We start from the raw sequence: 16,214 nt of genomic DNA on the forward strand, positions 1-16,214 counted from the left end.
TCTCCTGATCCACCAAAACTGAGCCACCTAATTAATTAATTCGGACCGTTAAAATTTGATCTAATAACTACAAACAGAGGATCTCTAAAGTTATAATAATTGTAACTGTTGAATCAAATTTCAACGGCGTGGATTAATTTGATTAGATGGCTCAGTTTTAATGGATCTGGTTCCCACCAGCCCAATCTCTTAATCTTTTGCCGGGTTTTGCCGCCACTATTTGACCAAAAGTTCAGTGACACAGAGAGAGACAGAGACAGAGAGACGAGAGACAGAATCTCACTCTTCGTCTTTGACTCATCCATCTCCCATGTCATTGCTTTGCCATGACCCTGTACATGCCATTGTTCAGGTCCTGCACCGTCCTACGAACACTCACCCAACTCCACGCCCACCTTGTCGTCTCGGGTCTCCACAGAGACCCACAGGCCTCCACCAAGCTCATAGAATCCTACGCCCAAATGGGTTCCCTCCAATCTTCCACCGACGTCTTCAAAACCTTCCCCAACCCAGATTCTTTCATGTGCGGCGTGCTCATGAAGTGCTTCGTGTGGAATCACTGCTTCCAAGAAGCCATTCTGCTCTATCACGAAATGTTGCACCGTGAAAACTGGATGAACAGGTTTATATTTCCTTCTGTTTTGAGAGCTTGTTCGGGGTTTGGTGGTCTGGGTGTTGGCGGGAAGGTGCATGGGAGGATAATCAAATCTGGGTTTGACTCCGATGCGGTGGTCGAGACCTCGTTGCTTGGTTTGTATGGGGAACTGGGTAGCTTAGGTGATGCCCGGAAGGTGTTTGACGCAATGCCGGTGAGGGATGTGGTGTCGTGGAGTTCGATTATTTCGTGCTCTGTGGAGAATGGGGAGGCAAGTGAAGGGTTGGATTTGTTCCGTTGGATGGTTTTTGAAGGTGTTGAACTGGATTCGGTTACAATGCTTTGTGTGGCTGAGGCTTGTGGGGAGTTGGCATTGTTGAGAGAAGCAAGGTCAGTACATGGCCATGTTGTTAGAAGGGGAATTAAGACTGATGGGCCTTTGGATAATTCTCTCATTTCAATGTACAGTAAATGTGGTGACTTGCAAAGTGCAAAAACGATCTTTGGTAGTGTTAGTCATTGGGACACTGCATCTTGGACCGCAATGATATCCTGTTACAATCAAACTGGTTCTTTTTCGGAAGCGCTGGACGCTTTTGTTGAGATGCAAGAGTCGAAGGTGGAACCGAATTCGGTAACCTTGATGTGTGTTCTGCGGTCCTGTATTAGGTTAGGCTTGCACAGAGAAGGGAGTTCTGTTCATTGCTTTGCTATTAGGAATAGTGTAGACCCTGACCTTGATTTTTTAGGATCTGCATTGTTCGAATTGTACTCTGAAATTGGGGGACTAAGCTATTGCCAGAAAGTTATTAATACAATGGGAGGGAGAAATGTTGTTTCATGGAACACAATCATTTCAGGCTATTGTCAGAAAGGTTTGTTGAGAGAGGCATTGGTACTCTTTATGCAGATGCAGACCCAAGGACTAATGCCAGATTCATTCAGCATGTCAAGTGCTCTCTCGGTGTGTGGAAAGGTCGGGTCTTTAGAGCTTGGACATCAGATACATGGTCATATAATCAAAAGAGGCTATTTGGATGAGTTTGTGTTAAATTCACTTATTGACATGTACTCAAAATGTGGGTTTGTAGATTCAGCATACATGATATTCGACAAGGTTAAACACCTTGGTATTGTAACATGGAACGCTATGATTTCCGGATTTTCTCAAAATGGTAACCCTGTCATGGCGATCAGTCTTTTTGATGAAATGTTCTTGAACTGTCATGAGATCAATGAAGTCACTATATTAAGTATTATTCAAGCTTGTTCCGAATTAGGTTATCTGGAAAAGGGGAAATGGGTTCACCACAAGCTCATAACTTTGGGCATCAGGAAAGATTTGTTTACTGATACAGCTCTAACTGACATGTATGCCAAGTGTGGTGACCTGCGGTCAGCTCAGGGAGTCTTCGATATGATGGAAGAGAGAAGCGTTGTGTCATGGAGTGTCATGATTGCTGGTTATGGTATGCATGGCCGGAGTAATGCTGCCACATCACTCTTTGATCAGATGGTGGAAACGGGAGTGCAACCAAATGAGATCATTTTCATGAATATTCTTTCAGCTTGCAGTCACGCAGGAGCTGTCGAAAAGGGAAGGTTCTATTTCAGATCAATGAGGGATTTCGGCATTGAGCCTACTGCTGAACATTTTGCTTGTATAGTTGACCTTCTAAGTCGAGCTGGTGATCTCAACGGAGCATATGAGACTATCAAATCAATGCCAACCCCTGTAGATGCCAGCATATGGGGCGCTTTGCTTAATGGATGTCGAATCCACCAGAGGATGGACATGATCGAAAGCATTAAAAGAGACGTTTTAGATATCAGCACAGATGACACTGGATACTACACCTTATTTTCTAACATATACGCTGAAGGGGGGAACTGGGATGAATTTGGAAATGTGAGACTAATGATGAAAGGTATCGGTCTAAGGAAGGTCCCCGGATACAGTATAATTGAGCTCGATAAGCAAGTTCACAGATTTGGAGCTGGAGATACCCCTCTTCCCCAAATGAAGGAGGTTTACAGTTTCTTGGAAAAATTTCAGTCTCTCACTCGTGAATAAAGGATAACGTAGAATTTGATGTGTTGAATCCTGACACTATTATATTCTCTTGAAGAATTATATACAAGTCGGAATGTGAAGCCGGCCAGTGGCGGATCTAGGATTTCAAGATCGCGGGGTCCCACGATAAAAGTTTCAAAAAAAAATAAAAATAAAAAAACTAGTTTGGTTCCATATCACTATTTTTTATTGAATTTGGTTCATTGAATAATCAAAATTAATCAACCACATCAAGTGGCCCAATGGTAAGGGTGCGGATTTCGGCTCTCAAAATACAAAAAACAGGGACGTCTCGGGTTCGAGGCTTCAAACTGGTGAGTCTGCTTGACTGTGGCCAGGAGAAAGCTGAAATGCCTCTGTGAGTCTTCCAAGCCCCTAGAAGGGGTGGATAACCGTAATGAATCTACAAAGATGAAATTTGTTAATGTAACATATATATTACAATTGAGAGTTGAGACTCTAAGATTAAAAAACTTAAATGAATTTGGAAGAAATAAAATTAGGCAGCTAGAGGTGGTGGAACAGCAAATGGTGCTAAGGGATGGGGTAACTTGAGTTTAAAGTTGGGAGGTTGCAACAATTTGGAGGATTAAAACGAAAATTAGAAACCTCTTCTTCTTCGTTATAAGCACTGCTGCATGCACATCCATGGAGGCAATAAGCCTCTCCGCTGCACCTGCCCAAATTGTTAAAGGATCCCGAAGGTCGATCGCAAGTGTTTCTTCGGACTTCCGGAGGGTCCCGGGACCTCCCGTGTCCTCATATGGATCCGCCCATGAAGCCGGCAGATCATTCAGAATTGGCACTTGAATTTCTAAGGAACGCCTGCCTTGTGCGTTCTACTCGTTCTTGAAGTGTGTCTAAAGACTAAAATCACAGGCAGGTAAGAGATTTGAGTTTGTTCATTGTATTTTTGGAGGTCAACACCCAAAGGGTTGTAATTTTACCAATTTATTCTGTCAAATGACAATAATTGTAACACACACATTCGATTAATTTTGAATTTTCCCATTATTTCTTTCATTTTTGGTGCACCACTATTCACATCCAAGTACAAATCTGTTCACTCAACCCGCAGGCCGCCTTGTACATTGTGCCTTCCAAGTCTTGCATCAACGATCGTCACGGATGATCTCTTAATCGAATGCTGTTAAGTCATCCAGGGTAGCCGTACAGAATGCCATGTTTCTTCATTAGCTTTTGAAGAAGCATGCCCGTGAATGTTACCTTCAGACCAACAGTATGCTGAAGTTGCAGAAAGTGCCTTACTCTTGGGGCTTCAAATTTTGTATCCATTCATCCAGATCTTGGGTGCAGTTCCTGTGCAAGAACTGGTAATCAACAGGGTGCAGGGCGCCGCTGCAATTTGACTCTTGGCATTGCTACATCTCCTCACTCGAAAATCGACTCTTTATATCCTAAGCAAGACATGCCAACCTAACAGGTGCAATGTGATTTCTGATATCCATCTCTACTTGGCTATATGCAAGGGACTTGCTCAATCCTCTTTGCTTCATTAGCTCTCTAACCTGATTAACCTGGCTCCATCGACCATCTGAAGCATAAAGGTTACACATTAGCACATAATAGCAAGCTTCACCAGGATTCAGCTCTAGCATTCTTCTTATCGCCACTCCGCCAAGATCAAACCTCGAATAGAGTCCACATCCGTGGAGAAAAGCCCCAAACAAACTAACATCTGGCTGAATCGGCATTCTCTCAATGAATTCCAGGGCCTCTTCAAGTTTACCAGCACGAGCCAATAGATCGACCATACACGCGTAATGCTTCATTGAGGGCTTGAAGTTATAGTCTTTGCAGAGTGAATTGAAATACCTCCACCCTTCTGCAATCATTCCCGTATGGCTACAAGCTGACAATAAGGTCGTGAAGATTACTTCGTTGGGCTCCAGATGATTCTTCAACATATCACTGAAAAGTGCAACGGAACCTGTACTGTCACCCTGAATTCCATAACCGCCAATCATTGCACTCCATGTGATAGTGTTCTTCTCTCCCATTGCATCAAAAACTAGACGAGCAGATTCAGCATCCCCGCACTTGGCGTAGAAGTTTAAAAGTGCAGTGCCAACATAGATATTTGCAGTTAATAGGCCATCCTTTATGGAGTGAGCATGAAGCGATGAACCAACTGGAAGAAAACCAAGGGAAGCGCAAGCTGAGAGGACACTTGCCAATGTGAACGCATCATGTGAGAATGATTCTGATCTCATTTGATGAAACAGTTGCAGGGCTTCATGTGCAGACCCGTTTTGGGAATACCCGGAAATAATTGAATTCCAAGCAATCACATTCTTGTCGGAGATTGTTTCAAAGATATAACGAGCATCACCAATCATATGGCATTTTGCATACATGTCCACCAGAGCATTTCTCACAGTAGGTTCCTCCAACCCAAGTTTTATCCCAAGACCGTGGATTGACCTTCCCAAATTCAAATTATCTGACTGTGCACAAGAAGAAAGCACACTTGCAGTAGTTATAGAATTGGGCAAGAGACCAACCCATTTCCTATCCGTAAACAACTCCAAAGCCTCGTCGGGATACCCACATTGAGTGTACCCTACAATCATTGCTGTCCATGAAACAAGATCGGTCCCACAAAACTCATCAAATATGGAACGAGCATCTCCAATGTCCCCGCACTTGACATACAAGTCCAGAAGGGATGTCACCAGAAAAGAGTTAAGTTCAATACCATTCTTAATCAAATGTCCATGAATCCACTTTCCTTGAAGCAAAGATCTTAACTTTGTACACGCCGTAAGTACGCTTCCTAACGTGAACTGATTCCCTTCAACCAACCCCTCTCTCATCCTATTAAACAAGACCAACCCATCTTCCGGACAATCATTTTGCACATACCCAACTATCATTGAAGTCCAACAAACCACATTTCTATCAACAATCCCTTCAAAAACCACCTGAGAACACTCAATCCATCCACACTTCGCATACACATCCACCAAACCCGTCAACACGAAACTATCAGGACTTGCCACCTTAACAATCCGGCAGTGCACCTTCCTCCCTTCATCAAAATCTCGCAACTCACTACACGCCTTCAACACAATCGAGAAAACAACGTTGTCATGCTCTCTTACGCACATTCTCATACGATTATAAAACCCTATAACCTCTTCATACAAATTGTGCATAAAGTACCACCTCAGCATCACTTTCCACGAATAAAAATCTGGGCTTGGCATTTTATCGAACAGATACCGGGCACACTTGATGTACCCAAATGACCCATATAAACTGATCAATTTTGTTCGGCAAAGGAGATCGTCGGCGAGGCCGTGTAGGACGAGCAAGCTGTGGACTTTCTTCAGGGAATCGATGTTCCTGCACAAAACGAGAAGATTAAAACACGGGTTCGAAAACACCGCGTGCGTCGACGCTATGGTTTGAGAAAGGTCGGGTGGCTCCAACGGTGGTGATTGGTAGATGGCATGCGTCAGAGTCCGACCCTGACGTAAGGGCGTATTGGGTATTTGCAGATGTAAGGGGGAGACGAATTTCTTCACCGCCGTCCTCATCAAATTTCCTTTTGTTTTTTAACTTGTCGGAAATTTTTTCAGTGTTTGAAAAGCGGTTGATTTATGGCCGCTGATGCCGCTAAACCACCCATCCGGTTCTTGTTTTGGCGCGTCCTGACCTTTTGTTTTGCGTTATTTTATGGGCCTTGAGAAATTGGTCAGCCCAAAAATTGTGGGCCGGTTCTGAAGCTTAAGGTCCGTTTTATTTTTGTTATTTTTTATTTCTATTTTTATTTTTTGGTTAAAAAACAAAGCAATAATAGGACATCTATTATTTAATAAAAAAACTAATGAAAATGACTTCAAATCTTTACATTTTAATCAAAAATCATCCACTAACTTTATTTAATAATAAGAACAAAAGACAAATAAAAAGATTAAAAAAAAGGTAACAAACCCAACTTGCGTTGGGGCGCGTACCCCCTTCAAACACTCCACTTTTATCTCCCACCTTTTTGTCCCATCGTCAACTACATTAATAGTTTTTTTTTATTTTTTTGCCTTAGAATAAAAATACTTCAAATTGAATTACATTCTCCTGTTTTATTTTTGTAGTGTTGTTTTCCAATAGTAGTCATGATGACGATAAACTTTTCAATATGCCTAAGACAAGGGGTGGTACTTTTTATACAAATTGTGAGATTCTTGTGTTAAAAAATTAATAACATAAAAAATAAAAATTTTCACCACTTATATAATAACACGTGGTATACCATTTGTGTTACGGGCACAAGGAAAATCCTAGGTTGGGTTTTAGCAAGTCATGCATGCAGCACATGCATGTGTGTGTGTCTCTCTCTCTTTCTCTGTATATGTTTTTTAAAATAGAGAGAGAAGAGAGTGAGCTAGGGTTTGATACGGGGAGATTGTTAGAGCACTTCCACCGGGGGTGGGATAGGCCGGCACACAACCAAAAAAATGGCCCAGCACCTAAGGAAGTCTCCCCAGCCCACGGGATTGCCTGGCACCCGGCCCAAGTTGGTCTCCATGCCAGCCCAAAATTGACAGACCTTGGGACGGGCCCGTATGACGCCATGCTAACATCAGGGATGGAATGAGCCACAGAGGGAAAAGGCAAATGGCCTGAAAGTGATGACCCGAGTTCAACGGAAAATCTGAAAAAAAAATGCACCAACAGCATGTTTGCATCAACACAAAGGTTTCCAACACGATTTATATGTTAGAAACCATAAGAATAGGATTGAGAACTTACCCAGGTGAAATGCAAGAGATTTCACCGAGATTGGACCTTGAACTCGTCGGAGTTGTCTGTTTTCCTTTGTCAGAATCACATGCAGCGAATTAAGCCCTCAAATTAACCACAAAAATTGCAACACAACATGATTTAAAGCTTAAGAACACAATACAGTGATAGAAACATCACCTGGGTTAGAGATTGAGAGCTCAAGCTTTCGGCTTCAATGGTAGGACCTTGCACCATGCACCGATGCTGCATGCAAGGCCATGGTTACGTTCCTTGAGCTCCAGGGATTACAAAATAATATTTTGTGTTTGATTTGTTGAAGGTTTTGAAGAGGAAGGAGAATGAGAGCTCACGGGAGTGAGCTGGAAAAGAGAGAGGGGGAGAGAAAATAGAGAGAGAAATAACCGGTTGGGGATGTAGAGGGAGAGTATAAAGGGTTTTAGTGGAAAGGTTCCTGACTTATTTTTTTTTTTTTATAATAAAATTATTATTTTTATTATTTTATAATAAATAATAATATTTTAATAAGATTGACTAGGCTTTTTCTTTTTTAGGGGTGGAGATGCTCTTGGTCTATTACTGTTCATTGGGGTCTATCACTGTTCACTGAGTAGATAAATGCATTGAATGCTGGCCCAAAGTCTTTAGGGGTGGAATTGCTTTTAGTGGGCTTAACTTTTCTATACAAGAATAATAAGTTTTTTTCCAATACAACTAGATATTTACGTTAAGGAGGGGGAGTTAAATTGGTTTGAACACGCCATCAACACGATTCAAACATAAAATTTATCATTTACCAGTAAAGAATAATACTACTATACAGGAGCCAATGATAGTAATTCATTACACTAACTTTTTACCATCTATTAATGTCAATCTTCTATTCGTTGTGAATAAATAAATTAAATATCAAAATCTTTGATTAATGTCGTAATCTTCCACTGAATAGGTTGCGTAAGATCAATTAAACCAAAAATGCACAACAAATCTGGTATTTATTTATTTTATAAATAATGTGGTCGTACAACACTACTAAAGTTTTGACCAATTTTTTTACTAATAAAAGGACGAAGATATGAGAAGGTGGAGATTAGGTAAAGTAATAGGTTGGCAAAGATTGCGTCGACCACGGCAAATTCCATTTAGAGCTTCTTGTTAGTTGGCCCTCTTTTGTCCTTCATTTTTCATGCTTTTGGGTACATAATATTTTAATTTGTTAATCTTAGCTTTGTCAATGCAAATTGAAAATTAAAGGAAGCTTATTGGTGGGACATGTTTGGCCAAAAACCTTGCCTAATTTCTGCAAAAAGTTAGAGAATGAACCAAAACCGCTTTCCTGGTTCGCAAACAAACAAGGCACATCATGTGGCCACGTGTAAACTTGTTCTCTTGTTTTACGTGCTCATGCGGCAACAACATTACCAAAAAAATCACATATCAAATTTCCGCCCCTTCTAACATTACAGCTTTTTAGTATTTTTCTTTACTCTCGTAAGTGGTAAGTTTTAAAGTTCACCTTTCATAAATAGTGAATTTGATAATAAAGATTATTTGTTAGCTCATTATGTAACTTAGTTCAAACCTCACCCACTTATATCGTTGTATAAAAATAAAAATAAAACCTGGGGGTCAATCTAGGAAACATATTGTAGACCGGAGTATAGCTGAGTTGGCTAGAAAAAATGTGTTCCTGCCTCTACACCCTAGTTTGAATCTCCTTCGAACTTCGAAGTTTGGATCAGTTGAATAAACATAAATCAAAAGAAGAATATTTACATCTGAAATAAGCGATAAATTCACATCTCAATTCCCAGAAGAGAAGCAATGTACGAGCAAATAAAAGAGGAGTGGTATCTATCCGGGAATAAATTTATGCAACATTATTTATGAAAAATACAAAGATGGTACCACCCAAAGACAGAAAAATCAAACCAACCCAAACTTTGGGCTAAGAAATGTACAGAGGGCAGTCAATCCCCATGGCAACCTCAAACCCCTGCAGCCACAGAAACCACCACCCTATTTTTTCTCTATGGAAACTCAACAAGTTAAAACCCTCTTCCCATTGTTTAGGTTAAAGGGACGGATGATGGGAGATTATTACCTGCCGCGCATCTTTGCCTACGAGGCCTTCTGGTTGTCTTACCCCAACCGGTTAGGCTTCTATCTTCCAGTCCCATTTCTGTATTATTAAGCTGCTGTACCAGTGGACTGCAAGCTGGGATAGTTTCCACAGGAGGAGAGGGATTCACCACTGCTCGTCGCCTGCCCCTACCACAACCGTTTCTTGTTGAGTTTCTCCTGGTTAGTCCCGTCTGCCATGAATGGCCCATTGCCCGCATTAATCCTCCAAATGTCTGGAGATCTTCTGTCACCTCGTGCCTTGACAAGGAAGCCAGACCGGGAAGGATATCCCTTTGGAAGTCCCTCCGCTGCCTCCCTCTCCTTGACTGGCCTCTTCTGGGAGGATTTGGTAGTAATGTGTTTCCTGTTTCTTCCAGGTTCAAGTTTTCTGGAACCAGAGGCTTAGGCATGTAATCTTCTTCCTTGGTCTCTCTCAGTTTCAAAGTCACGAATTCAAAGTAATCAAACGCGTCTGATAAAGATTCATCATCATCATCATCACCATCTTTGTCTCTCACAACGATGTCAAACTTGCTCTCAAGATCATTCCCACAAGTGGAAGCTATCTCCACAAACCACAGAAGGGGGTCGATTGAAGAAGCTTCCGGTGGACTGCAAGAGGATTCATCAGTATGATTGTCAGGACCAGATGATGAGATGGCAACTATTGCCTCCGCTGCTACTCTCACAAGTTCCTCTTGAGGAGGTTCAGCTGGGTGTTGTGGCGATGCTAAAGGCATTGCTTTCTGCTTTTCAGGAGACGCTTCCACAAGAATGACACTTTCATCAGTCCCGGGTACAATTGGGGCTTCCAAATCTATTTCTACTGTGATCTTCACACTGGTGGCTGGAGCAGAAGGTTTCAAAGATTCTTCATCATCACTAACACACGAGTTCAAATCGATGACACGTCTGAAACTTGCAACCTTCGTATCTATTCTCTCGTCTACAACTACAATTTCTTCTACATTCTTTGTGGCCAAGTCAGGAGCTGAAGGATCACAAGGCAAGTTGATATCCAGTCCTCCATTTCTCTTGTTATTTTCCACAGAAGGGGAGGTAAGAGAATAAGACTCGTTCTTAGTGTTATGGGACTTAACAAAAATAGGAAACCCAAGAAGTTTTCTCTTGCACGGGCTGTCACCTAGTTCAGTCCTTCTGGCCTCAACATCATTCTCGCAAGGAACTGATTTTATGTCCTCGGCAAAAGTTTGATTTAAATCCTGTACACCAGTCTTTGAAACTCTGCCTACATTGGCAAACTCATTCTTAAAAGCAGGCTTGGCTCTTAGCCACGGCAAAGCTGCAAGATCGTCCTCATGCTTTTGTTCCCCCCCTACGATCCTAAGACATTGCTGGGGTATTTCTTCATTGGATGAGCTCTTTGAAAGCACCACATTTAAGTTTACTTCCTTTGCAAACTTCAAATCCTTGCAACTTGAACCCTTGTAGTGTGTCACTGAACCCTGACTCCTCAAGTGCTCAGGGCCTCCGTTGTGATCGTTACTGCTGCTCTGATAGTCGCAGCTGAGAGACGGGAAGCGAACTAGTTCCTTAGACCCTGAAGATGAACCATGGTGAAAACCATTTTGGTATGGTACTTCACTTCCAGAACCATGGTTAGAACTAGAATTGCTGTTAAGATACCACCTATCTCCAAAGATCCCATTGCTCTGAACTGATGACTGGGAACTCTTGCTCAAGGTAGCAGATGAAGGAAAACACGGGTGAGTTTGAACTGATATTGGCTTTTGGCTTACGCCATTGCCTGGCTTTTCCCAAGATGAAACCGAGTGAGTCCATGACCTGGCCACATCCGAGGAAGGAAGAATGTGATGATATGGACTGGGCATATGAGAAGTCACAAAAATATTCTGATGCTTATTATTGGAAATTTCATGACTTCTATCTGAATTCTCCGCACCACAAACTGTCCTCTCTCTCCACAAGTCCACCTTGCTTTTATCATTCAGATAGAAAGCGGTTTCGTGAACATTGTTAATAGAAACTTGCATTGGATGGGACGATATCGGCAACCTTTCTGTTTGGAGACATTGGGAAACAGTTTTAAGGTTGCTTTTACTTTGCCCTGTAATACAATGAGAGCTGATATTAATTTTTATAATGGAAAAATCTATAACAAGAAATTCTGCATTCTCAAAGCCTAGCCGAATGGCAACATAGCCCTTAACAGGTGCCTAAAGATTCACCAAATACGTGCATGGTCAATTGTGAAAGAATGAGATGATCCCGCAGTTCTGAAGACTAATATAAGTTGTTTGATTAATCCTTTATTTCATCTTTTATATTTCGGTTAAACTTCTTGTTTTCTAATACATTCGTATTTATAATTTTGATTTCTTTATCAATTTCTTTCAAACAATCTAGAATCTACAATAACTGCACATACGAATACTAAAATAAAAGGAAATGCAGATGTCAAAAAGGACTAACTTAAAGTTCAATCAAATTTCATGTATACCTGCTTCAAGAACATGCGAAAACCACCCTTTTCCACTTCCGTTCTCCAAATATATGTTGTTTGGGATAACCTTATCACGTACATGATGAGGGTTGAGTGATATTTCCTTCGGCAAACCTAAAAGCTGCAATCTAGACTTAGCCGCCTGATCGGTACCCTGAATCTTTCCATGATAAGAGTCATGGCCCAGAGGATAAGCGTATTCTGAAGCATTTGTTTCTTCAATTTGAATAGGCTCATTCAAGTCAGCCAAACCATTTGTGCTCCTCGAACATGTATCAGATCTTGAAACATGTCCTTTGCAATCTGTCTTCGCACCTTCGCAGAAAAAGAGCTTTGCACCACCCTCGAGTGTGGTTTTACAATTTTTATTCGGCTGACAAGTAGGAGTGCCAGAAGCTTTCTCATCAGTGAACTGCTCCCCTTCGTCAGAATCAACATACACATCAGCTGGAAGTTGAAGATCAAACATTTTTTTCCTCACTTTTGTGGGTCTTGACTCCATCACCTCAACAACTTTCGAACTAATCCCATTTTGGTATGGAAACAAACCAATTTTTTGGTTGTTTCCTTTCACGGCACTAGATGGAGAATGGGTACCTTCAACACCTGGAATCGATGGTCCAGCATTAACAGAGTTTACCAAAGGAAGGCTGGAATCATGCCATTTCCGAGCATCTTCAGATGTAATTTGAGATGCTAAGGGACTTGACAACAATGATGTCTCCATGGGTATCTGGTTTCTATGTAGTTCTTTCCATTTTATTTCATCCATCAAGTCCCTTTGAATTCTGTACAGCCGGTGAAGTTCAATCACCTGGAAGACATGAAAATCCCATAAATGTTCAAGTTCCTACTATATTGAGTACAATAATACATTAGCAAACAAGGCTCTACGTGTGGGTTCAAACAGTCAATACACCAAATTAAGGTCCTCCAAATATAGAATTCAATAAATATACAAAGATATCCAACAGATAGAATCACGAAGAATTTGTCAAGGTTTGAGAAATATTGCATGATAAGAAAGTAAGTACCTGATTCTTAAATATGGCCTCATGCTTAAGCATGGTCTGCTTGACTACATCCTTATCATACCCTGGAAAAGCATCAGGCATGGCCCTCGGCAAGAAACCATTGCGATACTGCCTATTTGACAAGGTTTTATCTCCGTAATATAAGGGCCAGCTACAATTGTTTGGATCCTCGTTAAGATCCCTCACTGAGTAATACCCGGGCATGTAGCTTTTACACTGCATTTTTGTTCCCATTCCTGGAAAAGGAAAAACAACAAAGAAACATTTCAGTGTCAAAATTAAAGGCATACCAAACAGAGAAACTGATGGACAACAGAAGGAAAATGATATCAAGTACATGTTAAAGAATCCTATTTAGCAGAACTACGCATCCCGGCACTCAATATGACCAGAGAGGGAAATTGTTTCAGTGTGACACACTAGCCTGAATAAGAAAGATGCTTAGATTTAACTCATAAGAACTATTAAATCATCCATGTTCCCACCCCACCCTGAAATAAGGTGAGATGAAGGGAATGACAACAGTGCTAACCACTTAAGTTGGTACAAACTACGAACACAAAGATGAGGAAATTCTCATGCACAAATCAGGGCAAGGGCCAACGGTGCAACGTGATTTGCTATCACTATGGCTAAATTGAGAACCTAATGTTTCTTCAACCAAATTACATGAATCCCATCTTCACCGAGAACTGTCAGAGTAATGCAAGTGATTGCTACACAAAAGGACCTCCAGACACTCTCGAGTCCTGTACACTATAGTTGAAAACTTGACAGTGCCGCAAATATGATAAAAGCTACTATCCGAAGTCTATTTATAATTCATGTCGCCAAATATAGAAAATTTTGCACTCTTGAAAGCCTCAACAATGAACATTAATGCACTTCAGCTGAAAATTTTGCATGATCTCTTGAACAAAATCCAACATGCTGCTGCTATTCGACCAGAAAAAACATAATGCTGATAAAAGAGCAGGAATCCACATTTGTCGTATACAAGGGAAACCAGCGACAACTAAAGGAACTGAGCCAAAACAGCACATGCACAAAGTGTTTCACAACCTCAAGTAGCAGACATTACAGCTTAATTGAAAGATATACCAAACCATTCAATTTACAAAAGACACACATAAGTGAACACTTAGTATGATTTCCAAATCAGTGGATGTCATCTATATTCGAACTGGGAACCCATTGCATTCAATGGGTATCGATGCAACCAAAGCGGAATCAACCCATCAATAGAAGCCTCAATGAACCAACAACAATTGAAACTAAATTTACCATTCCCTTCAATATCAAGCCTAATGAATGCGAGCTTTGAGAAAACAAAAGAGGTATCTTTAACTAATGCAATTCGAAGCAGAAACAAAAAGGCCAAAAAAGCTGAAAGAAAATAAGCAATAAATAGAGACATGCTTTCACAGTATCACCAATACACAGAGAAATTTGAGGGGAAAAGCCCAACATACTGGAACATTCAGAAATATTATGATCCAGAATTGAACTTTGCAATAAAAGTTAACTACACAGATCTCGAAAAATTGCAGACTACAGAAACCCAGAATCCACAGTAACTAAGTCTAAAATTACCCAGACGCGCACACACACAATCTAATTTTCCAACAAACCAATCAACAAAGAAAAGAACCTGAAAACTTTTTTGTAAAGTCGACAATTTGCAATGAAGAAACAAATGCACAAACCCATAAACCCAAACATTCAAGCCATAAAACCCAACAATTTAGCCGAACTTGATGGTCAATTTGAATACCCAATTCACCAAATCACCACAAAAAACCTATCTGAATTCAGAAAATTCAATTTACCCAGAAAAAAAATATAAGAATTTTACCTCAGACCCACATCCCGTTTTCACCTCTCCTCCTCAAAAGCATCATCCCCAACAGATTGAATCATTTAGCAGAAGCTTTCACATGGTGGAAAATTCACGCTATGAAAAAAACAGCAAAGCAGCTGAAAACTAAAACTGTATATCTGAAATTATACAAAGAAACAACAAAGTGGGTGCTTTTGCAAACACCATTCAGGAAGCTTAGATCGTCATCAGGTTGAGAAAAAGGAGATTTCGATCTGATGGGCCACTCTCTCTCTCCATCTCTATCTCCCTCACCCTCTCTCTCTAACAAAAAAAAAAAAAAAGAAAAGCACAGAACTTTAGAGAGAGAAAGACTTCTACTTGTTAGAGAGAGATATCCCAGATAAGAAATCTTCACACAAACAAACGACCTTCTAAGAACAGTGACATGAAATTTGTCAACATCCGGTCTCTTTTTATTCTCTGCTTTTTCTTTTCTTCTCTCACACTCTCTCTCTATTTATTTTTCTCTCCATTAATATTTATAACCCAATAATTTATTTATGGGTTTTTCAGGAAATGAAAAGAAATGGGCATTTCTAGATTCTCTCCACCTTCCTTGCTTTTGGTACAGATATCAAAAAATAACATTAAACAAGTCTTGGTAGACTGCATATCAGATAAAATATACATATACATATATATATATATATATATATATATTATGCATTTATATATGCAACGCCTGCACTTCTGCAGCAGCAGGGGGCACAGGCACACCAAAGCAGCTTTCTGAGCCTAGGTTTGTTAAAAAAAGACTGATTAATTACTAATTAGCACAAAAAGCACGGCAATTTTCCATTTTAATCAGTGATTAATCGGTTAATCCCAGCAGACAAAATGTGGGTCCCCCTGGTACTGTGGCAAGGATGAGGTTTCCTGAGGCTTAAGGGACAGGAAACAAATGCCCTTCTGGATACACTTTATTTACGAAAATGGGATTCTTGATGCTTCTGCTGTTTGGCAGTGATTGGCCGATCCTCTGTTTTTCTTGTACTAGCGAGTGTGTGTGTGTGTGTATCTGTCATTTGCGAAAACACTCGGAAACTGTGTACTTCGTTATAAAAGCAGATAATATAGGAGCATGTGCCACGTGGCCTTTTTTTGAGCTGAATCTTAAATCGCACGATGAGTGTGTCAGGTCAATTAGGAGAGTTAATCACTTTAATTAATCATGATTTTTTGTTTTACCAAACTAATTACTCAGGTGACATTAATCTGCGGTTGGTTATGCTAGATTTTCATAAAATAATTTG

The 16,214-nt window shown here is 40.6% G+C and overlaps 3 protein-coding genes across 4 annotated transcripts; 1 reads left to right on the plus strand and 2 right to left on the minus strand.

The window, feature by feature from the left end:
• Nucleotides 1-221: 221 nt before the first annotated feature.
• Nucleotides 222-5,005, plus strand: LOC137732986 (Tetratricopeptide repeat (TPR)-like superfamily protein). Of its 2 annotated transcripts, XR_015957929.1 has the most exons (3): nt 223-2,757; nt 3,458-3,552; nt 3,748-5,005. XR_015957929.1 is itself a non-coding variant. In XM_068472213.2 (1 exon), exon 1 carries the CDS (start codon nt 327-329, stop codon nt 2,667-2,669), a length of 2,343 nt encoding a protein of 780 aa, XP_068328314.1. In that variant the 5' UTR covers nt 222-326; the 3' UTR covers nt 2,670-2,843. The 2 variants fall into 2 exon arrangements, 1 of the variants encoding a protein (XP_068328314.1); XM_068472213.2 differs by lacking the exons at nt 3,458-3,552; nt 3,748-5,005 and having other exon boundaries at nt 222-2,843.
• On the minus strand, nt 3,636-6,323 carry LOC137732321 (pentatricopeptide repeat-containing protein At2g03380, mitochondrial-like). The gene has a single exon (XM_068471629.2). The coding sequence runs from the start codon at nt 6,230-6,232 to the stop codon at nt 4,088-4,090; it is 2,145 nt and encodes a 714-aa protein (XP_068327730.1). The 5' UTR covers nt 6,233-6,323; the 3' UTR covers nt 3,636-4,087.
• A 2,884-nt stretch (nt 6,324-9,207) lies between these two features.
• Nucleotides 9,208-15,564, minus strand: LOC137731003 (uncharacterized). The gene is made up of 4 exons (XM_068470037.2): nt 14,935-15,564; nt 13,080-13,315; nt 12,043-12,859; nt 9,208-11,649 (listed from the first exon to the last, which is right to left on the minus strand). Exons 2-4 carry the CDS (start codon nt 13,311-13,313, stop codon nt 9,506-9,508), a joined length of 3,195 nt encoding a protein of 1,064 aa, XP_068326138.1. The 5' UTR covers nt 13,314-13,315; nt 14,935-15,564; the 3' UTR covers nt 9,208-9,505.
• Nucleotides 15,565-16,214: the final 650 nt, after the last annotated feature.

This window comes from Pyrus communis, chromosome 16 (assembly GCF_041283825.1).
Source record: "Pyrus communis isolate YQ-2024b chromosome 16, ASM4128382v1, whole genome shotgun sequence".
Taxonomy (NCBI): domain Eukaryota; kingdom Viridiplantae; phylum Streptophyta; class Magnoliopsida; order Rosales; family Rosaceae; genus Pyrus; species Pyrus communis.